A 25,318-nucleotide genomic window follows, 5' to 3' on the forward strand; every position below is an offset into this window, starting at 1 on the left:
GAAGAGAGAGTAAAGGGAGAGGAAAGAGTGCTCCAAAAGACAGAAGATACGGAACCAGAATTGACGGAGGAGGAAATAGAGGAACTGATAACGAACCTGAGGAAGAAGAAGGCGGCGGGAGGGGATGATATCCCGAACGAAGCGTGGTTGTATAGTGAGGGTGAGACGAGGAGGAAGCTAAAAGAAATGATAAAGAAGGTCTGGAACGGAGAAAGCTTCCCGGAAGATTGGAGGAGAGCGGGCATTATCGCGATTTATAAAAAAGGGAATGCAGAAGTACCGGGGAACTATCGAGGTCTAAGCCTGCTCTGCACAGCTTATAAAATTTACGCGGCAATCTTAAATGAAAGATTGAGGAAGGATGTGGAAGAGAAGGGCATTTTTCCAGATACGCAAGCGGGGTTTCGGAAGCATAGAGGGACGATCGACAATGCGTACATACTACAGCATGTGGTAGAAAGGGAAACGATGAAAAAGAAAGGAAAGGTGTACGCATTGTTCATAGATTTGAAAGCTGCTTTCGACACAGTGAAGAGAAGTAAGCTCTGGGACGCCATGGCAGACAGGGGTGTGAGGAAAGGACTAACGGAAAGGATTAAAGAAATATATACGGAAACGAGAAATGTGGTGAAGACAGACGAGGAAATGACTAAAGAGTTCTGGACAGGCGAGGGATTGAGACAGGGTTGCTCGCTCAGTCCCTCACTGTTCACTATTTTCTTGGCAGATATGGAAGAGCACATGAGGAAAGGCATTTTGGGGGGGATCGACGCAGGGAATCTTAGATTTTGGACTCTGGCATATGCAGACGACGTGGTGCTGGTGGCGAAGAGAGAAGAGGAGTTAAAAAGTATGATGAAGAGATTGGAGAATTATCTGGACAGGAAGGAACTGAAGCTCAATGTGGAGAAAACGAAAGCAATGATATTCCGAAAGGGGGGAGGCAAGAACAAGGAAACGCAATGGAAATGGAAGGGAAGGGAGATAGAGGTGGTACAGGAATTCTGTTATCTGGGGATAATACTCCAGAGGAACGGTAATATGGATAGGCATATTAGAGAGAGGGCGAAGAGGGCAAACGTAGTTTTAAATCAGGCATGGGGCATTAGGGAGAGGATATTTAAAGATAATTTTAGAATGAGAATTGATATGTTGGTACTGGGGGTGTTACTATACGGAGTAGAATTATGGGGGTACAGAGAAAGAGAAGCAGTAGAGCGAGTGCAATTAAGATATATAAAGTGGACACTGGGCCTAGATGTTACTACGCCAAGTAACATAGTGCTGGAGGAGACAAAGAGAGTGAAAGTTAACGTGTGTACAAGACATAGGGCTATAAGGTTTGAGGAGAATTTGAAGAGAGGTGGTGAAAGAGGAATTGCTGCAGAGTGTCTGAAGGAAAAAGAGAGAAATGAGGAGCTGAAAATCAAAAGCAGAATGGAAAGGAAGGAATATTTTAAGAGGAATGGATGGAGCCAAGAAGGTGTAAATCGGTTGAGGGATAGTGGAGAAGATGTGGGTTCAAGGTTAAGGAATAGAGATGTAGAGGTGCAGCAGCAGAAGCGATTCCGCAAAGTGGTACAGTAGAAATTTAACCCGCGGTACCAAAAAATAAAAATCTGGGTTCTTCCAGAGTACCTGAGCAGGGAAGGTAAAGGAGGATGCCAGAAATTAGTAGCGAGAGCAAGATGTGGAAATATGGAAAGATGGAACAGATATTGGGAGAAAGAGGAAGAAAGAAACTGTGACCTGTGTGGGGAGAAGTTTGGGACACTGGAGCATCTCGTAAGAGATTGCAGGAAAACGGAAAGAGGAGTGATGATCGAGGAGGTAGTAAGCGGTAGAAAGAACGAGAAGGTGGAGGAATGCCAGCCTTGCCCAGGCAAGGTAGATAAAAAGAGAAAAGAAAGGGCAAAGGAGAAGGTTTTATTAGGATTTTAGAGTAAGAAACGGTTTTTAGTCAGTAGGTATATGAGATAAGTGTGTGAATGAGAATGTATATAATGAATGAAAGGTTAAGATAGAATTGTAGAGTTAGGTTTGTGTAAACCAAGTCCTATTTCTTGGCCGTGAGACTGAAAATAAATATATTATATATTATAATCAACTAATTATTTTTAAAACCCATATAGTTTATATGTACAAATGTCAATTTAAATTGATTTACCTTCGTTAAAGTCGACATTTAATGTATTGCAATTAATAAAAATATTGACTAAAAAAGGAGTAACATGAACACATCATTATTGTCCATATTTCAACATTTCTTATAAAAAAAGTGGCGATGATAACACTTATCGGTGAAAAGAGAGTCGATGTATACATTTGTCGACGATTTAAATGTGACGGTGAAACGCGGTGTCGCTAAAACCGTGTCGATGAAAATATTGTCGGTGAAATAATGGTCGTTGAAATAACGGTCGGTGATTTCAAGGTAACCCCTATTTATCGTGTTCTGTCAATTCTGGTTACGTTATATTCGTCATCAATTCAGCTCTGCCGTGAATGGTTATGTATGAATCTGAGTGGCGGCGGTCGAATGTTCTAATTGGTTTCTAGGTGTGTCCTGAAGCCGTCTTAACGGAGAAGTGGGAAACTGTCAGCTGAAGTAGTTTCTAATTGTCTCGTATTGTCAAGGCCGTGATTTATTCTTGAAGGGTTTTCGTCTGGGTCTGTCGCACGTAATGTCTGCACGTTTGTAACTTCTTTTATTATATTTGCCGAATATCACAATCAATTTTCATATAGAATTTTCAGTAATTATGTTGACGTGAAACTTTGACGTAACATGTATTCTATGTTAAAAATGTGCTAAGATAAGAAGATATGAGAATATTCTGTTACGTGATACAATCTCCTTAAAGTTTAATTCACCAGTAGATTAATATGCTGATTCAAACGTTCATAGAAGCGTTAATTAAAGTTAGTAATTTCTTCTTTGGCAGCAGATACTTGTAATTTTGATGTATTATTATTTCATTGGTTACGTACCAGAGAGCGTTACATTCAATGCTTATCGAGTAAGACAAAGGCTGTCGACGTTGTAGTGTATATTAAACAAATTATATTTTTTAATAGCATTGTGTGGTAGAATAATTTTCCGTGCATTTAATTGACGCCGACAGGCGAAGAGGCCCTCGGGTTAGATCGAGTCCTTGGTTTTGTCACGGCGAGATGCCAGTCGAAACGCGTTCCAGACGGTTAGTACGTATTGATTCGTTCTCCTAGCATCACCCTCCCCTTGGAAAAGCATCTTTCGCCCCGCTCGGATCTTCCTTAAACCTGCACCGCCGCACCTTTACGCGCCGCGTCCCTTTGATCTCACCGACGAGATACATAACTAGACTTCCGGTCGCTCGTTGACTAAAAAGCGGCATTGTCCGATCGGTTCCTTTCTATCGACATAACGAGCAAAACGCTGCAAAAGTTCCTCTAATTCTGCCGCCTCCGCTTACTCGTTATTGGCAAAATGCGAAAACAACATTTTGAGAGGAAGCTATGATATTTCAGACGCTAAAGAGAGCCACAGGTGCGAAAGTTCTGAGCACAGAATTACTTTAATTTTACTGACTGAAAATTTTAAGGGCAAACGATTCGGATGAAAGGTAGTATAGTATGAATTCGTAACAGGAAAATGAGTACTTTCGTTTTTTTTTTGTTTTCTGACTCATAGAACTGCATTTCACGAATAGGGTAGCCTAAATCATATAAGTAGAAATGTTAACCGTAATTCTGATTTCTTAGATTTTGTACTTCACTTGTCGACTTACACCATTAATTACAAACTTATCGTATTTTCTTTATCTCCGTAACAAAGGGTTTTCACTAGTAAATACTAAGTAAATAGTAACAGTAATAACTTCAATCGCATCACGTATTACGAGACAGTCCAATAAATAATTAAAGAAAGTCACAGCTGCAAAGATTATTTCAAAATCACTCTTTTAAAAATCTTATAGGCAGATAATTTCTAGAGTTAGGGGGCGGGAAATTGTAGAGCAGGGAATTTTAACGAGAAAATGCACATTTTAATTGCACGATTTAAGAAGTGTTTAGTATATCAGAAAGCATATAGAAATAGCAAATAGAAGAACACATTTTACAGACTGAAACCGATTGTTCCTTTTCAAGGTAAAAGATTCTAGCGTAAAAAAGGCACCCCAAACACATACATAGAGATGTACTGCAAATATCTTTATCACCTTACATTATAACAAGAGAGACTCACGAACATTTCGTACATTGTCTATTAAATCTGAATTAATTTTTTTACTCCATGAAGAATAAAATTAATTTATGTAATAATTATTAGAAATCGAAGTAAATAAAGACATAAGGAGCAAACATTGTCTCGGTCAAATAGAGAAATTATTACGAACGACGAAGTGGCAAGGACAAGGGGTTAATGTGTTCTCTATTAAAACAAAGTTAATTGCTTACTTATTCGGCTGAACTGATAGACATTGGTTAGGCGCGTACTACAAACTATTATAAATAGCTCAGAACACGAAACGTTACTTTATACCGTAGGGAGACTGCAAGACAAATTTTCTAGCATCGCTGTAAAGTGCAAACCGCGATCTTCGAATCCATGGTAGTTCGAGCCACGAGAGAATTTTTCCGAGCTCCGTGGCGGCGCGCGTTCGAAGCCGTAGAACCTTGTGGAGAGGAGTGAACGCGATCAAAATTCCCGACGAAGCGATTTCGCGAAAGAAAAACGGGAAGAAATACGTTCCGGCGCGATCAACGGGAATTTAAAATTCAAATCGGCTGCGTGACCACGATGCGAATTCTACTGTCGGCGAAAAGCTCGTTAAAAACGCCGGTATCCGCGCGACCGTGGCTACAAATTGAAATACAAATCCACTGGAAGATATTTAACCGCGCGCATTAATATCCGCTGCCGCTATTGAATGTTCGCGAGGCCGGCTATTTATCCGGCACGCGTGTGAAAAAATACAGATTTCGAATTCGCACGAGCACGCGAACATAGCAAAGATGATAATTTCTCAGCGATCACCGCCGCGGATAAATCGTTTATCCACGTGAAGTTATATTTCAGGACAAATAATCAGGACCTGATGAAATAGCGACGATCGATTTGCACGCGTCGAACGTATTTATTTGAAATTTCAACGAATACGAAAGGCTAAATTGTAGGTCCTGAAGTTTCATAATCAAGCGGGAACGTTGGTCGCAAATGGATGAAGTCGGGTCACTGTCTGGCTACATACTCGGCTAATAATATTTAGAGTTTAACTATATGGATCGTTTATTTTGAAAGTGGTGTAAGTCCATTTTTGAAAAAAATGAGATATCACGTAATTCATGCTTAATTTAATGTAAATTTTTTATGTATAACTAGTCCGTGTTTAATTTTTTTAAAAATTCCCATGTTTTGTACAATTTAAAATTGGTCGGTAAATGAAATTGCATAATCATCGATTATGAAAGTGGTGTAAGTCCAATTGACAGTGGTAGGTGGCTTAGCAGATGGTTGCCGATCAGTTGCCTGTTATTTTACATTTGTTTTATATTACGTGTCATATTACGTGACAACATGATAAATTCATTGTACATGAAATGAAACGAGAGAATTTCGTTTCAATAAAAAATCTTCAAAATACAATTAAAAAACAGATAAGAAAAAACACTAACGGAGAACAGGTAAATTGATTGCAAGTATATTGGATGAGGTTTCTCAAAAGTGCACCATACACTATTCTATATAAAACATCGATGAAGGACAAAAAAATTAAAACTATAAATTTATTACCTACACATTCTGGAAGACCGCTAAAATTTGAAAAAATTGCCCTGGTGCCTTTGTATCAAGATGTCAGGCCTATTACTTATGGAACATATAATGACATCAAGCAGTTATTACCTTATATACCTCCGGTGCATCATGCATATTACGAAACACTGCTACATACAGAGCATAAGTAAATACTATCCATATCTTGTAATTTTAACAATGTAATTAGCGTCTAAAATTAAAAATATTACTTCTATTTTATGTCGTATCATTATTTGTAAAAAAAAATTGGATTAATATAAAGTATATTTTAAGTGATATTTGATTTTTAAAAATTGAAATGAATCGATTTTTGCAATTGTCTAATTTTAAAAGTGGTTTAAGTCCATTTGCAGCCCGTAAGTAAAAAACAAAATATAACAAAATTACATATTGATAAAACACTAGAAACATTGCCAAACTTCATATAATTTGCCTAAATTTTTTAATTAACAGATATGTTAACTTTTTATTTTCTCGGAACAAGAGAAAATGGATTTACACCACTTTCAAAATAAATGGTCCATATGTTGTCTGCAATTTTATCTTCAGTATAATTTGTTCTTCTAGGGTGGCGAACATTTAAACAGAATTAAAATTAAACGAAAAATTAGCTTTTATGATTGGCTGTTAATAAACATGTTCGCCATCGAGCAAACTTCAATTGTTTTATCCTAATTTGTCTTATAGTGTCATGGAAATCTGGACCGAATCAAACCTCCGTCAAACATTATTATTATAGTAGAATCTAGGACTTCATGAGGTAAATCAAGAAAGCAATGTTTCAGCTTTGTTTGCGTTATAGTATCGTAGGAAATAATACGCGAATGAATTTAAATTCAGCGAAAATTCGTTTTCGCTGATGAAATGATACGCTTCACGAACCAAACAAAAAAGTAATTTTCTCACCTTTATTTGTTTTATATTATCACGAAACAACTAAATCGAATTATAATTAAATTAAATGGAAATTTCCATTTTGCAGCAGAATAAAGTGTTTCGCGAGACGAGCTGAAAATGTAATCTTTATATGTTTATTTATCGTATATTCTCATGGAAAACCAAATCGGTTTAAATTTAAATTAAACGGACACTTGTTTTTGTGCTGAAATTAACTGCTTCGTGCTTTAAAATTGCAATTTCGCATAATCAATTATCTTTTATTATCGAAAGGGATCAGATCAAATTAAAATTCAATTTATTTCTTATAGTTTTATTAATATTGCATGCAACAAACCAACCCTAGTAAACCTTTTGAGCGATTTATATAGAATTAAATCTAGACACTTTTCGGAGCGAATAATTTTCTGAGAATTGGACCTAATGACCCACATTTTTTTCAAAATATTAAAGGAACTAGTTTACCGAAAAGTAACTAAAAATCTGTCTGCGAAAATTGCAATTGACAAATAAATAATAAAAAATAATTCAAAAACAATACAAATGAATAATAAAAGAATAGAACAGTTTAGTATATGTTTTCGAAGTTCTTAGAATAATCTTACTGTGATACTTGGTAGACGAAAGAAAGAGGATACAATTTGCAGAGTTGAATTAACCCTTTGCAGCCGATGTCATTTTAATCCTAAATCTAAAATAGTTTCTTTCACGTATAGCATTTCCTTTCCATGCATGTGAAATTGAGTCTCGTGACACATACTACAGTTATGTTAACAGTTGTTTAAAGCTAAGTTTATGAAACGCGTCAAAATGACTTGTAAAAAATGTTTAAATTCGCGATTATTGACATCGTTAATATACATTTATGATGAATTTGTTTAGTTAGATTGAACTGTTACGTACGGAGATTTTCTCCCGACGTTTTTCTTTCCTTCTTGAGGGCATACACTAGATAACGTCGACGGTGAATACGGTCCTTTCTTCCAAAATTAGAATATTTAATTTGCCGTATAGGCGCGGGTTCAAGAAGGGTCACGCGTTCCCGTGTCTCGGTACCATCCGCGGTATGATCTGGTCACATAGGCCCAGTCCTCACTCTAATCTGCCGTATAGACGCGAGTTCAAGAAGGGTCACGCGTCCCCGATTCTCGGTACCATCCGCGGTATGATCTGATCACGTAGGCCTAGTCCCCACTACCAAATTTCCTAGTTCAGCTGCATGTAAAAGGGCTAAGATTTTTCTCCTCATCGCTAAGTTTCAAATCAAATCGCGACGCGAGACGGGCAGTTTTCAAGTCAAATCGCGACGCGAAACGTAGCAAGATCGAGCCGAGTTGTCCTTCGAGCAATAGTTAACTCCCACCGACTTGCTGCGTAAATCAGGGAGCGTGCCTTAAGACTATCGCGAATCGTACACTACACTTACACACTTGTAATAGACTAAAGTTGTTAGATTATATTAGTTTTACTTGCAATTCAGTGCACAAGTTATTTCATTCCATTTCCCAGTTCGAGTCAGTTGTTGGTAACGATCCCACAAAGATACACCTTTGCCGCTCGAGGTGTATCGATTAATATTTCTTTTGAAGTTACGAGGCAAAATTAGAATCAATACAAATTCATTTACTTCCGACCACGTGTGCAACTGGCCCTCGACTCGTAACAGCACATATGGACGGCTTTAAAGTCAATCAGTCCGCTTACCTCAAAGTTGGGATAAATAAGAGTTTCGCATAGTAGCTGTAAAAAAAAAACAATGACAATTATAATGTAAAACACAATTTTTATTACAACAGGAATATACATATGATCTGAACCAGAAAAGAAACAAGAGAAAAATGTAAATGTATTTTTAAGAGAAAACAATTACCTCTGAACAAATGCTGCTATCTACTGTTTATTTCTGTAGAAATCAACTATATTGTCTTATCGATCAAAAGATTCTATAATAAAGATGACTTACCGTAGACTTTTGAACTGTTCACATCCTACAACAAAGTACTTCACATCCCACACCTTGTCAAAGATTGTTATTTTTATGACGCAATATAAAACCACTATCTTTGGCGCCCAGTAAACGTAGCGTTAAACGTAAACAAATTTGGTAATGGGAATATTATTTTGAAACGTGATATGACAATTATTTTTAGCGGTTCCTCAAAGCTGCCAATCAAGTGCGAAGGGTTAAAATTAAAGTTGAAAAGTGGTCAGTATCACAGTAGTCGATACTTCACTATTCGGTGAAGAAATCTCGCTGATTCGGAGGTTGAAAGGCCAATTCGTGAGGTAGCATGCTGATGGATAATTCGGCCCGTTTGTTTGCGGCATCCATAATAAAAGACCAGCACGAAGTAATGGATTCTTCGGAGTTTGGTTAATACAATTAAGTGCTGTTCCAACGAACCGTCAAGTAAATTGGTCACGAAGTTCCCCGGGGAACGAGAACGGTGACATGACCGCGTGTTCGTTACTGCGGACGCTTTTCAAATTTCGCTCCTGGCCCCGTCACTAATTCGCTGTGGTCGTTAAACGACAAGAATTATAAGTCTCGCCGAGGATCGCGCTTCTCGCCGACGTTTCTATTTTTCACGCGTCGCGGCGGTCCAGAAACACGGTAAAATGGAACAGAATAAACACTGCCGTGGACAAACATATTTTCGCATTCGCCCTTGTGTTCCATTCGCGAGCTTTCGAAGTGTTGACATAAAGGATTCACTGGATCGTTTTACAACCAAATGACATGAGTCTGGTCCATGTAATTAATTTGTATAATTATATGAAACGTTTCATTGTTTATAGTAGAATCGCGACGTGAAAGAACGTACAGAAGATGCGGAACAACATGTTTTCTTACAAGGTTTTATTAAAAAAAAAAAAAAACGGGACTGGCATTATTAAAACGAATTCTAGAAAACTCCTTATATCTTTTTACAGAACTAGAATCCTTTAAATATTCACAATCTTCCATTGATAATGTTATAATTCTTTCATTTTTGCTGTTTATATGTTTCTAAAGCCAATTCTTTTCGTGCAGAACAATTTAGTGGTACTAAAAGTAGAGACATCATTTTTTCAAATCAGTTCAGGTAAATCATTTTTCATTAAGCCATAACTAGATGAATTATATTATATAATGAATTATATACAATACGCATCAAAGCGTAAACATATTAAAAGAATTGAACGATATTGCCATGTCTTTTCAACTTATTAAATCTCTTCAAAGAGAAAATACATTTTCATATAATTTACGTTTCTTAGAATTAATTTGAACAATTTTTATTTTACATGAATATTCGCAAGTTTATTTAAAACTGCTTGAACGTCCACAATCGTCTATAGATGCTAAGGATCTCTTAACTTTCATCGCATAACAAGTCGTCTATTGAAATTCGGTATCGACAGAGATTAGAGTTTCTAAAGGTAGTGACGAGGAGCTGTAAGACATCAAGGATGCCTCGTTATCAGCTGGTAGGAGTATCGCGGCGTCACCCTTCGCAAAATATGCTCATCACGATTTGAGCAGAACTTTCGAAACAATCAAACTCTGCGTGGAGCAATACTAAGCATGATGCTAACAAGTTCCCAACGAGCCCTAAGTCTTGCCATTACACCGGCAAGAGTATCCATTAATTGGAAGCGAGATGGACTCGCCGATATCCTTCGATCGTTCCTTGCAATAATACAGAGCCTTGCGTAACGATAATGAAAGTAGACCGTCGAGAAAGAATAGAATTCGTCGAACAGTTGGACAGTTTAATTGGCAAAACTAATCGAGCCAAGGGCTCATCGAAGCTTCGATATACGCGGTGTCCCATTTAAATCGTTCCACAAAACTTTTTCGTAATATTTATTCATTTCTTTACAATATTTCATTCAATTCTAAATACTTTCCTTAAGATAGCTATAAAATTTTATGAATGCAAAAATAACATTTTGAGAACATTTCTTCGTAGAATTTTAAAGCTTATACAAAAGTTACATTGTTTCAGTGTGTCGAAGTAGTTATTGTTCCGTCTCGGAACAACAATTCTGAAAAAGAAAATATTCAACACAAAGGCTCTGCGAGTGCAGGAAATGTTAAAACCATAAATCGGTCGAAGCCGCTCCTCTTCGGAAAATCCATCGGACGACCGACCGACCACCACACGGGCCTACAAGCGCCCTTCAAACAATTGATCGTGATTGGTTCTTTACCGGATCACCAAATTCGTATAAATATAAGGCATTTTTCAGAAATCAGGCAGTACTGTTTTAGAAGCAGTCAGACGAACAGTCAGGAGTGAGAGTAACGCAGGAAGGAAACAAGGGTGATCGGCAGTGACGCAGCGACAATCAAGCAGCAACCATGGGAAACAACCACCAAGGCAACGAAGAACAAGGCATCGCTACCACCCAACGATCCAGCATTCAAACCGTCACAACCGAAACATTTCCCATTTCGAATACCATTGAACCTTTAATAAATTGTTAATTACCAAAACCTCGTTGATTCTCTCATTCATCTCAACACACGCGCCTTCGAGTGATCTGCGACAATTGCGTACGCGGACTCGACGCAACAGTTATCGAAAAATATATCACTTTATATATACATAATTTAAATCAAATCATAATGTAAATCAAATTTAATTTATAATAAATATAAATATTAAATTGGTACATTGGTATATTAGGTAGATACTCTCTTGTACAGAGTGAGTACTTTGTACACTATTGTTAACAAGAAAAATATCCATTCGACTGACATACACATGTATAACACTCACGTGGCAAGAAGGCACCTTTATGTTCACTCTCCCTCTGTTACCTGTTGCCACACTGCCATAGCTAATAAGAAAACTAATCTCTATAGAAGGTATTGATCCCCATACTTATGAAATAAAATCGTTAAAAATATATTTTAACGATCCTTATTTGAATTGTTTTGATTAATTCTGAAAGCAATTTGGCGATGTTATTCCACTTTGGTAGCACTCGATAAAACAAGTCGAGCATGCATGTTCGTACGTTAACGGTACCAAATGGACATCGCGAAATAATAGAAACAATAACCACTTAGTCAAATAAATAAACCGAACCGCACGCTCCACGATGGAGCCGCCAATGAAATTGAAACAACAATTTAGTTTCGAAATAGCTGACAAAGTTTAAAGCGACCGAAACCTCGATTATTTTTCCACTGTCCTAGCACGTTATCATACGCCTCAAAAGATTGATTGGTCAATGTGGAACGAATGGTGCACCCTCTATATTTGCAGAAGGGGCAGCAGCGCGCTGTCAATCGGCCGCAAGGGCGGGTTTGATGGAAAAATTTCGTTGTCCGTAATAAAGATTACGCAATCCTGGTGCCCCGTGCTTTATAACGTGTCAAGGATCGACGTAGGGTCCCGAAGCGATCGAACCCGCTGTCAAGCGACACCAAACGCGACACCGATGCCGCGTTATTAGCAGTAGGATGGCACGGGCTACATCCTCAACCGAAATCCCCATGGAAGTTTCGTTATTCGAGGCTGGGAGCTCGTTAAAGCGACACGAGCTATCGAGGACGAGACTGCGGAGCGATTGCATTAGTCGGCTCCAAGCGACAGACAACGGCTGCTCGTGCCCACCCGATCGAATTATATCGTTACACCCCGATTGGCCCGATTCTCTGACGGGAATTAACGGCGCCTCTGTTATGAACGAACCGCTCTCACTCTCACTCTCTCTTCCTCCATTCCCTTTATCTTCGCCGTGTTGCCTACGTTTTCCCGCAGTAAGTTTCTTTAGGCTTATCTGGTGGACACGCGTCGCTGGAGATTTTCCCGTTAATCGACGGAACGATGGACGATTTTAGCTTATCGGTGATTGAATTACTAAGGAAAAAGTACCTATTATATTCTATTTATGTTACGTAACTCGTACTATTTTTATTTACATTGAGTAAATACTTCAGAATTTATATGCAATATACAGAGTGAGTCAGAATTATTGTAACTCCGAGAAATGAGGGTTTCCTAAGGTCATTTGAAGTAATTTTTTCCTTAGCAGAAAAGTATCTTTGTTTACGTGTTATTAACAAAAAACTATGACCAATGAAAGGCGAACGAAGGAACTTTCAATATGCTACAGAAAAGTCGAGCCAGCGAGCGGAACTCTGCTTCGCTCCGGGACGCGACGAAAGAAGGGGGCTACGTTCAGGCTTCGAGCCACGCTCGAAGGAATAAATAAGTCCTGCAGGATGAATTTTTCGAATTTTTTTTATTGCGTAACAGTCAAAATTTTAAGAAATACGCTTATTTTAGAATGTTTGTAGAATACCCAATAATTTTTTTGATACGAAATAGGAAATAGTTTAACTGTGATAACAGTTTTAATTTTCTGGTGTGTATGCTACTTCATGTGCGCCGTATGAAATTTTTATACCATGTCCACAGTGAGAATTAACAATAAGTAACCCCTTCGAAGTACGTAAATAATATAGTAATATAAATAATTCCATGTCCGAACTGAATTCAGCGAATGATTCGGAAAGTTATGTTACTGACAAATGACCCTGTTAAAGGACGTAAAGCATTGTTTGTTTGAGAAATGTCAAAAATGTTATTAATAAGAAACTCACCTATTTAGTCGGAAACCCACGCCATACTCGGAGGATAGTGCATTGACCTCGTACAATGTATACGATCTCTATACAACCCATTGGACCCTCCCCGTTTTGAGTTGCCCTTGTTGCAGTTGGCTCCTCCCCAGTTTGTATTGAACCCACCCTCTTTTGTATTAGCCCCTCCTGATTTGTGATTACCACCTCCCCCTTTGTAATTGCCCATTCTCCATCTGCTATAGCCCTCTCTTTTTGAGGTTGAACCGCCCTCTTTTGTATTGCCTCCCTTTGTATTACCGCCTCCCTGTTCTGTTTTAGCTTCTTCCACTCTCTACTTTGACCCCATTGCCTTCTTATTAACCCCCACTCCTTTCGTTAGCCCATCCCCTTGGGGGTTGATCCCTTTTCCTTTTCGGTTGGTCCCGGACTTTATGTTATAAAAACAGTCTCTCACTAGCATCCTTATTGCTACGTTATTTTGACTATCAAAAGTAATTAACTTTTTCAAAACTTTGTACGATGAAAACACGTCTGTAATGAAAAAATAATGAAAGAAATTGGTTTTGAATTTCCATAAATTGGAACAACAGTTCTGCGGACAATATTTCAACCCATGATACAAAATCTAAAATTTCAGGCGATCAACGCGATCAGTTTAATAGTCATTGAACATTTTAGATGATCTTACGTAATCGACGGCTGGGTGAATCGTAAACTATTTAAGAGCCTCTTCGCGCTACTAGAAAATATTAATCCGGTGTACCGATCCGCGCCAATTATTCTAATCGCTTAATAACCCCGGATCTCTCCCACTCTCTCTTTCTCTCTCTGTCTCTCTCTATCTCTATCTCTATCTCTCCCTTCTTTTCTGTTCCGAAATTTTTATATTGCTTTTTCGATGAAGTTATAAATTCGGTTTAACGTAAACGTGTTTAACGACTTTGCCATTTTACATGATATACAAGATCGCTGTTTAAAACACGCCGCCGCGCCGCGTCTCGCCGTAAATGAAGCCGATTCGGCATGAAACGACGCGGAAACTCTCGAGACCGCAGCAAAGAAGCTTTAAAACATCCGTTTCGGTATTTCACTGGCGCGAATAATTCCTTAGGGGATAATCTTGAGGAACGATCGCTATACCCGGGACGAAACTCGCCGATTTAAAACACTTTTATCGTTCTACTCTAGTATCCATAGTGAAATTATCTTTCGTCGGTAAAAGGTCATCAAGCAAATTAAAGCGTCCTTTAAAATATCATCACCCTCCTATTCTTCGATATACGTAACATTGTAGCGGTCGTCCCAAATAAAAATATCAATAATTAAAATATTATTTATTATTTTCAAAATATAATAGAGCATACATATTATTATTATTATTATTATTATTATTATTATATGTTACATATATTATTATACATATATATTATTGGTTATATAGTATGTAATCCCAATGTTTAAGTATTTATTTATATGTTTATACACAAATTAAAAATTTTTTGGAGTTGCCAAGAACCCCACGGAGTTATTCTAGGGTTGAGAATACATTTTATGAACAATTTATCATCAAGTGCAACAACTCCTAGTCGTGAGACTGAATAAAAATAAATAAAAAAAATGTATGGTTTATCGTCAAACTGAAGTAACAATTGTCAATATCTCAGTTATATTCGGAAATTACTTAAAAGTCTTGTTTTAAATAATACCAAAGAAACTAATTGGATAACAAAATAGATTAAATCTCTTAAAAATAGATTGAAAAATGCATTAAGAAATCCTTAGCTATTAGTTGTAAGTTTGTAAATGCTATTAAGTTATCATTGTTAATATATTTACTCAATTATCCTGTTATATTAAAACGTATCTAAAAAATATTTTCTAAAACAATTATGACAAGTATAATTAGATGGCAATACATACCCATCAATAATAAGATGGTTAACATAATTGTCGGAAATATGGTTATTCCTAGGGAATCAGCTAGATCTAGTGATCTTGGGCAGCACTGGCCCTTGCAACCGAGTAATCGATATGCGCGTTTGTTAATAAAGTCCCGCTAGCTTTTGTTCTTCCGCTCCCTGGTTTCCTTCATCTCGATCCAGCAGTCGTACGCGCAACACGTGCTTTTTGATCTCGCAGTAACATTAATCTTTCTTTTGTCTAAATGTATATATGAATAAGTAAACGTGTCGATTTGTGCGCTTATTCCTTTTATGCTCTTATTAAATTCGCGTATTCCACTTCAATTCAATTCACTTGGTGGAATATTAGGAAATGGAAGTGTGAATGAAATGCTTACAATTTTCATTTTATCGCGACAAATCTTCCGGTCAACGAAATAAATTTCTCTCGCACTCGGAGTTTCATATAAAACGACGAGCAAAAACAGGAATTTGATAAAAATCTATTTATAACGACCGTTTATAAATTTGTCTCGCTCAAGTGGAATAAATCCGGCAAGTGGAAGGAAATTGGAAGTTTTTCGGGATTTCCCGGTGTGCCGGTCGTGTTTCGTTTCCTAGCGGACTGTCCGGGATTAGACCGGAGTTTCTAATTACTTCATCCACGAAATTGTTCGCGACATCAACTGCGAACGCATCGGGATTAAAACCGATATCGTCGCAACTTCGGATTACCGTGTGCAGATGCGGCCGTTCCTCGGCCAGAGTTCTCGATTTTCAGCGTCGTGACGCCGAACGATGCTGCGCCGCTACGATTACGTCGACCGTAATTAATTGCCGTGCAATAATTAACGTGTTGTGCGGTTGCCTGATTCAGGCTTATCAATACCTGTCCCGCAATAAAGATATCCACCGTCGTTTCATCGTCGTCCATACGGATAATGAACCCGTCCCGAACTTTTCCCCAAGTTTGATGGGATTTATGGTAAGCATTTATCACGACACCCGTTATATCCAGTGCCTTTATTAACGCTTAAACCAGCAGAGGGGTTAAATTTAGTCGATACAGATTTCTGGTTCCACTATCAACGCTCGGTCTTCTTTAAGTGTAACAATTTTTCCATTCTTCGACAATGAAACTCGATTTGTTCATTTAAAGAACAGACCATTATATCGAGTTATTTTTTGTAATTTTATAATTTTCTATACGTATGACTTGGAAAGTCAATTGAGGTTTCAATTAATGCATTTTCACAATTTATGTAACTCATAGTTGCTAAAATTATGAAGACATTTTCAGAGAAAATTATTAAATATATTTCTTAATTTAAAAACATATTTTTTAAAAAATAGTACATGATTTCAATAAATATAATCTTCCCGGCGGAAGTGAAAATTCGTAACCATAGTTTGAATTTAATTGTAATTTAACTGTAAACTCATAAATGTAAGTTGTTTAGCGTATTTTTAATTGTTGAATTATTTTTATTCTGTTCTGAGTCAATTTTTACATCGATTCTTTCATACTGTTACAAAAAATCTCAATTTTAACAGTAATTTCGTATTTGATTTATAATAATTCTGATGTAACATTTATTTCGTAAGAGATATATTAGAGTAAAATATAAAAGATTATGCTATTTTTAAATGTACATAGAATTATTTAAAGAACTGAAAACGGAATAAATATGGATGGCTAAGAAAGTCGTGATATCGATGCCCTTTCTTATGGCACGGTTACAATGAAAGATTAATTGGACGAAACAATAAACTATTGTCTACACATACGTTCAGAGCTCAACATTTATTTTTAGTACAGTTTAGTTTAGTACTTTCATTAATACTAATCCTAAAATCATTGAGAGCAAGTTTCCGACCATATTCTTTTCATATTGACTAACGTAGTTAGAAACGATTTTTTTAATTTCCGATCAATCCACTCTTCTAGCATGTTTACATATAAATCGACTCTTTCTAAGACCCGTCTACTTTAGTAACTAAATGGTGAATTTGTTTGAAAGTACTTTAACTTTTTCAAAGCGAAATAACTGTTAGTGTCCAACCAGAATTTTCTCTCATTTCCGACGCAGTAAACATGTTCTGTTTATGCTTAAATAGGCGGAATAAAAGTTTCAGTAAATATATAACTATTTTGTAAGAACGGAATAGTTAAAAAAACAACTTGCATCAGAATTATTGAAAACTTTAACAATTTCGTTCAAGCCCTACTTGTAACGTACGACGTTATTACTTGCAATCATTGGTGTAATTCTGCCATATTTATGGCAGACAATGAGCAAAGAAAGCCACAATTTTCGATTTTCGTGGCCCAGTCGAGGATCTTTGGGTCTGATAACCTTTGCTCGCTTATGGCCGCGACCTGGGAACGCTAAATTTGCTTAACTATCTCCAGTTGGCGGTTTTATTCACGATTTTGCAGCCCGGGACGGAACTTATCGCCGTGCAAGAGCTCGTTCGAGACCCTTTCGGCGTGAATTAAAGGTTGCGACGTGTGCCCTCTAGCGAAAACACTACGAAGTTCCGGTGATATACTATCTAATTCATGAGAATTCTACTGTGGTTGCAATCTTTGCGGTCTCCTGTTCATTGTTGCGGTTCTACGATGTTCTTCCGTTTGAAACTGATATTTTTCTATCGTAATTTATGTTCATATTGCGGATGATTTTACTGTTTCCCATACGATCTACTCATTACTATCATTAATTTATTAACACGTTGAATGCCACGAGGGTCACCGGTGACCGGCACTCAACTTGTTATTGATGCCATAGAATATTCATCATGACGCCACGGACAATCTCTGTAAAATTGGCGTGGTATTCAACGTGTTAAAGAAACGTAGTTCATGTATATTATATTAATAGAAATCAAAGATTTATGAGTTTTGTGAAATCACGCAAAGATAAGCCGATGTCCTAGCTGGTACAACAATCATGAAACCATGGCTTTGCTGTGTAGAATACTTAAAGATTATTAATAGTGCTGAATAGTCTTATATTTTTCACTTCTAAATTGTTGAAACTATCAAGATTCTTTCTTAAGGAACAATTGAATAAAGTCCTCTAACACTTTTATTGCCACGGCAGAATCTAACAAAACTACATGACATTAAAGAATTTTTTCAGTCAAATTAAAATTAGAAAGTCAAGTCGTATGACATCAACCACAAATCAAGCAATGCAGCTCTTGCTCGTTATTTTTAGAAAACATTATTGAACTTCTTTGAACAGCCCAACAGCATTCATTTCCAGTGACTGAAATGTTAATTTGCCGGACAAAATACACAATGAATTACACACTCGTTCACGTATTTTCGTTTACAATAGTCGAGCGGATTATTGTGCGACTCTGTTACAAAGCGGAGGTGAAATTGTAACGAGTTAACGAGTGTCTGCCTAATTAATGAAATTGACTCAGCGGAAAGTCAACTTTTGACTACGGCGTCGGTCGCGTGGCATTACGGAGAGTTATTAAGTTAATGCATCGACACATATATGGCCACAACCGTAGTCCAAAATATTAAATTGCGAACTATAGCTCGACGGTGGGGTTTCGAACGACGTGTTCAGCAAATTCGTAAACTCCGCGGCGTTGTTGCCGATAGATCGAAACCTCACGCGGGTATTCCATTTCCAGCGGCTGGTTACGTAATATCCAGTAAATTGTCATCGGATAGAGCGGTTCTCTATCGTGAGATCACGTATGATCGTTCATTAGAATTAAAACGACCGCGTGCCGCCGCCGCCGCGTGCCGCCACCGCGTTCCTCGATTAAAGCTTATTATCGGCGTCGCTTTGTGTACAGATTAGGTGGCACGGTACGGAATCGAACCCCGTAACAGCCGAATCGTGAATTCGAATGCAACAAAAGAGAGAGAGGGAGAGACAGTTCGATAGAGAGGAATATCCTTTCATATTATGTTTTCAAACTCGCCAGTGAATTTGAGGAAATTCAGAAATTTGTGAAACTTTATGCGCGTGTACTTGACTTTTAATGTCAGTCCATCATACAATATAATATAACATTATAAAGTTAAAACTTTAATACATTCGATGTTATTATACATATGTTTCGCCATTTCAAATAAGAACAAAATTAAAAGAGAGCATTTCAGCTTAGTCTACTTTGAAAAACGTTACTGTGTTTTAAAAGGTGTTCGAAGACTATTGTTAGCCACTGTAAATAACTTCCTGGAGAAATGATTGAATTTTACGTTATTAGAACAATTTATGTTTATAATAATTTATTGTTTGCAATTACCGTCGCTTCCCTTATCGCGGCTGCTCGTACATCTTCTCTTACTGAACTTCGAAACTCGTGATGAAAGTTCAGTGTAGCCAGAAAATTATGATACTTTATGCGCATGTAGAGTACTTCGTGTCGGACACAAAAACTATTTTTTTCTTTCGCTATAGAACAGTTTTAGGGGGAAACTTTCACCTCGAAAAGAGCGCAAGAGGATTTCCCTGCACTGTGAACGGAAAAAACAGAAGTTGCAGCCTTTCTTCATATTTGTAAAATTACGTGAAAATCTAGATACTGCAAGTTTTCAGGAATGTAAAAAACATCTTATGCAACTATTTACATCGACGGCGTTCCCTCTGGCGAAATTGTTCCTTTAGCTTCGTCTTCAGAAATTACATTTACCCGTAAACTTTATGGGAACCGGGACTCGATGGAGCCGCGAACTTTCATTTGAAAACTCGCTACCCTTTCTCAGGCTCCACAACTGCACTTTTTTTTTCTCGCGAGATTTCCTCAGACGGAAAAATTTTCGAACGCTTCTTCAATGAATCATTGTCTCAGAAGTTTTCCGTATTTTAAATTGATGGCTGTTTACTAGCAATTAACACTGATTGATACTCCTAATATTATAGATTTTAGAAGAAACTGTATTCTTCGGTTTTTTTAATATTTTCATATGAATTATATACTTTTAGTTTGAATTGTATCATTGTTATCAGGGTTCGAGGTAATTAAATAAAGATTCCTTGCATGGACTAAAAAATTCTCTGCGGAAAATGCGAAACAATGACGCAATTAATTAAAGTTAATGTTCGTTCTTTTACATGCAGTGGCACACGAAAGTCATCGTATACTATTGAAAACGCAATAACATTTTTAAACCTGGACTTCTGTTTATTAACTTTTTTATCTGTGCTTATTACGAATATTTAAAAAATTCCTTTCGTAGAATTCGGTAATTTATATGCGTGCGATTCGAAGGTCGGCATAAACGCGGCTCGAACAATGCTTCGATTACAGGTCAAATAACAACAAAATTAAATCGTCATTAATATCTGCCTTAATTGCGTTCCGCATATGAAACGTCTGTTGGGTGTGAAATTGACGGAAGGAAAACATGTTTTTCGTATTTCGGTGTATTTTCCGCAAACGACATCGCTGGCTTCCGAAAATTCATTGCACGAGATGCACGCCGTGCACATTATCGAGATCATAATTTCACTTGTATCGCACAAATAACAAATAGTTACTTACCAAACAGGCAGAACCGTTCCCATATCCGTCGCAATTTCCGCCGATGAATGATTTCGCGAAACGCGAGTCCCCGGGGCCAATTGTTTCTCTTTCTCCCCGACGAGGCCGCCGATCTGCAGAGATCAGTTTAAAATAAAGAATTTAGAATTTCATTGCATACAGAGATTCTGGACTCTTTAGTGTAACAAAAATATTATAGATTATAGAACAATTGCATGAAAATTATACAAAACTTATTTAGAACCATCATAGGATCTTAATAGTGGCAAAGCCTTACATTTTCTTTGTGGAAGAGTACAAATTCGCATAATTTATTTACAGTAATGAAAATTCTTTTCAAACAAGTTAATTGGCCATAATGGGTGTTGTGCATAATTATAAACTCAAAGTAATTTTTACACTCTTAGAGATATCTAAACGAAAACTTAACATATACCATACGTATTTTTAAATATTACTAAAAAATTGTTATTCTTTTTAATATAGAAGTATATAAAAAAGATATTTTTTTAAATATACAAATTGTTTCTGCTAAATGAAGCCACCTACAGTGTTATGAAAAATTATAAACTCAAAATAACGTTTACATTTTTACTGGCGTTTAAACAAAAATTCAAAGAAAACCTGTATTGGCATATTTCTATTTTCTACTATTTCAAAAATAGAAATTTACAAATACAATGCAGTCAAAACGGTTTTTGTGCGATCATTTTTTATGTGATTCTTTTGTGCGATTTGTTCTGTGCGTTGTTTTGTGCAATTTTTTATTCGATTTATTTTGTGCGTTTTCACGGGGTTTGTTTTGTGCGATCTTTTTTTCTGCAGTTTTTTTCCTACGGCCCCTATCTACCGCACACAAGCGGGCTTGACTGTGTCTTGTTAAGTTTTGTTTAAATATGACTAAAGCCGTAAATGTTGCTTTGAGTTTATAATTATTCAGACCACACTGCGGTTCCATGAAACTCTTGTGTTAACAAAGAATGATCAGTTAACAATATCCAGCCAGTATGTCGCACCGACGGAGTTTCACCGCAACAGACTTGCTTCCTTTTCATTTACGCGGATCGAAGAAGCCTTTGTTTCTGGAATGGCTGCGCAGCGTGCGATGTAAAGCTTTGTCCCCCCGAATTCACGTACAAACCACCAGGTTACTACGCTCCTGCGCGCATGTCGTCCCCAGGCACTATTTGTACTCTTTGTTTCCAAATTTCTAGCTGACCACAATCTGCAACATTTTTTTTGTCAAAGTTTGCAAAGTAACATATTCCATTTTACAATCTAAGCGCTCATAGTTGTGCACACGTGTCGACTGTACATTGAGAATTATACGTTGGTAACCTTTACGGCGATTTCACCATTAGTAAGTGTAACTTTGAATGTAATTATAGCTGCAATACCATTTCTACAAGGATTCAGCAGAAATTTAATTTCACATCAGATTTACTTGACCAATTTATTTTACCTTTAATGAATCAGATTTTATGTCGTGGTTTACTTTATAAAACCGATTTCAAAGCAAATTCATCGACTGATTTTACTCTCAATAAAGATTTGAAATGAAAATTTTATACGATCAATTCGCTTTCACTGTAATTTTTGTTATAAATTAGATTGCAAGACGGTCTTCGTAATAATTTCTTGACTTCTAATGAATTTTATTTTTAACGAAATTTTTACTTAAGCATTTTACTTTAGTTCTAATAAATTAGATTTGAAATTAAATTCCCATTACGGATCCTATACGAGCCTCGGAAGCAGCTTCATTGTAAATACGAAACTAAATGTTGTAGGAATATATTTAATAATAAGTTGTTCAAAATTAGAAAACTATAGACTAGAATAATTAACTAGAATAAAAATATCGAAACTTAGAACACGACTACTAGACAACTCTTAGGCTTCTTTACCCTTTAACATTTAGAACAACTCTGTCGTCTCTTTCAATAGACGAAAACCCTTAGCGGATCTTCGTTGTTTAAACCGTTGCTTAAAAGCTACATTTTCCTTACATTATACCAATCGCCTTATATTATATTACGACAATACAATGTTCACGTCATTAATATATTTAAGCCCATATTAATTTCATTTTTTTTACAATGTTTACTTCGCAATTTCATTTGAAGTCATATTCTTATTTACAATTATTTTTATAAGGATTTCAAATGTTTCATTTCTAACTTAACTTAAAATTTTTGTTTTGTTTATATCACAACTATAGACTTAGTACAATCTAACCATAAAAGATAGTTCATAAGAATTATATAAAGCAATATAAGATGATATGGAATTCAAATTAAACAAATCGTGTTAAAGGTATACAACAGTGTTATTATAAAAATATTCTAAGACAATTTCTATGTACTGAGCAACCTTTTGATACGTCTATTCTATTATCCGTATATAAGTGAAATATTTTCAATACAGTGACTGTCGTGTCACCCACACATATACTGGCTATTTAATAAAAGTAACATGTACTTTGAGAAGTACAGAGAACAATAATAAAAATTTCGAAAGGTTTGTTATTCGACCAAAAAGTCAGTTCATAGCCAAAACTTATTGTGCTGCTCAAAATAATCGTTCCCGCATTTTTGCTTTTAAAATTGTTCAAACCACAAAGAGTATTTTGTAGAAAATAATTCAATCAATTTGTTAATCCAACCACGGAATCTAATAAAAATAGCAAGATGACTAAATGAATTCAGTCTTAAAATTTTTATAAAAGAACACGTGCGAGACATTTTGAGTGTTCGGTAGGTTTACTGTTAATAAATAATTGAATGAAACAAAAATTATTGTTACCTTGTTGAATGCTAATTCAAATTCAAATTATTGCTTTAATCCTTGGCCCGCTTTACAAAAAAAAAGATTGCTGTAGGTGGTTGTAGCCAAAATTTCTGTTAGAAAGTAAATGCGATAAATTAGAACGGTTCGTGCTTGGATCCCTGGACAACAAGATCAGAAAAGCATGACCTAATCCTGCAACGTTCTCCTGTCCACAGGTGACGATCTTGAGCATTCAACGAGCGGGCGTCCGTCCTGTGGGAGATCGAGAACAGAAATAAGCGATGGCCTTTCATTGGGACAAGCTCTCGCCAGCGGAATTTCAACAGCTCCAGGACTTGGCAGCTTGTAAGTAAAAACTGTAATAACGAACACAATTTCTTGCAACGGTGAAATCTTTCCATTCATAAATAAACAAAATAAAATAATGCAAACATTTAATATGGCTTTTTCGATACACATCAAGTCAATTACACCTGAAAACAAATTAAAGGCATAGCAATTGATCGTCCCACAGTAATCGGTTCCACTATCGTAGGTAAAAATTGTCAGATTCATAGGCCTGTATTTTAAAAATAAATTCGAAACCAATGAAACGATGACTTAAACTTCATCTAATTTTACATGAACTACATCATATATAATTATTAATAAATTTTTGCATCTATCCTTGTATGAAACGATTTATTCATTCGCTGCAATAAAATTTTACCTTACATAAGGGAGAGAAGAATTGTAAGAATTGTAAATGACAAAACAAGATCTGTATTTTCCAACAAAATCTTGATGTCAAATAAATAATTTAAAAATCTTTTAACTTCGCATGGACTTGTCTCATGAAACAATCACAAATCGTGGGATTCAAAGTCTGTATTTTCTAAGCAAATTGACACCCATGAAAAGGATAACTTGAATTTATATTGACTATATCATATTTAATTTTGAACACAATCCCTTAATTTAAATTAAGATAAAATGTATTCATGAATGAATCTTTATTACAAATTCTTCTTTTACAAACAATTACAAATTATCGAATTAAGAGATCTTTATTTTCTAAACAAATGGAAGCCCACGAAGACGATTAGCCAAACCTCCCCTAATTTCGCACGAATTACGTCACGCTGTAATATGAACCAAATAAGTCGATCAACGATTCAGTAATTAGGCAGTTTCCAAACGAAATCCAACGTATCCCCGAAAGGCGAGAACAAAGCTCGATATTACTTAGAACAATACTCGACAGGTCGGGCGGACCTCGAGAAACGGGAGTCGACAGCTCGTGATGCCGTCGAGGCGATAATTAGAGCGATATCGGGGGCGATATTGGCTCGTTCGTCGCGGCGCGACGCTGTTCTCAAACGGATCCGGGACAAGAAATGATAGATAAAAAAAAAGTTAATGGCTCGGTCGGTTTATTGCCGGAGCTGGTTGTAAGGAGGAAAACGTGGGGAGTAGACGCCCGATCGATCGCGCATCTGGGATTCAGTTGTTTCCAGAGAAAACAACGCCGCGGAATTGACTAATAATAGGAGACCATCGGCCTAATCAACCGGCGCCGACGTCATAATGCATTTAACGGCCAGGATATTTTCGGACAAAGACTATTTTCGGGACGATTGACGAAGGACGATGATGGATCGTACTCTGACGGGCCGCGTGATTAGCGTTCACGTGCGGAAATTCACGCTTCCGCCCGAAAATCGGTCCCCGAAATGAGAAATTGCCGGCGGCACCAACAACAATGAAAAATTAACCGAATACCCCGGTCGAATTTGTCCCAGAACAATTTCCATGATTTTTTCCAACGTAAATTTCACGCTACGC

The 25,318-nt window shown here is 36.8% G+C and overlaps 1 protein-coding gene across 1 annotated transcript in view; it reads left to right on the forward strand.

Annotated features, from left to right (window-relative positions):
- Positions 1 to 25,318, forward strand: part of Dgk (diacyl glycerol kinase 1) — a 180,219-nt gene that overhangs the window by 54,479 nt on the left and 100,422 nt on the right. The window contains exon 2 of the mRNA XM_078192934.1: positions 23,710 to 23,839. Coding sequence (XP_078049060.1) covers positions 23,776 to 23,839 — 64 coding nt within the window. The 5' untranslated portion in view covers positions 23,710 to 23,775. The remainder of the gene's footprint in view (positions 1 to 23,709; positions 23,840 to 25,318) is intronic.

Source organism: Augochlora pura, chromosome 10 (genome assembly GCF_028453695.1).
Source record: "Augochlora pura isolate Apur16 chromosome 10, APUR_v2.2.1, whole genome shotgun sequence".
Lineage (NCBI taxonomy): Eukaryota > Metazoa > Arthropoda > Insecta > Hymenoptera > Halictidae > Augochlora > Augochlora pura.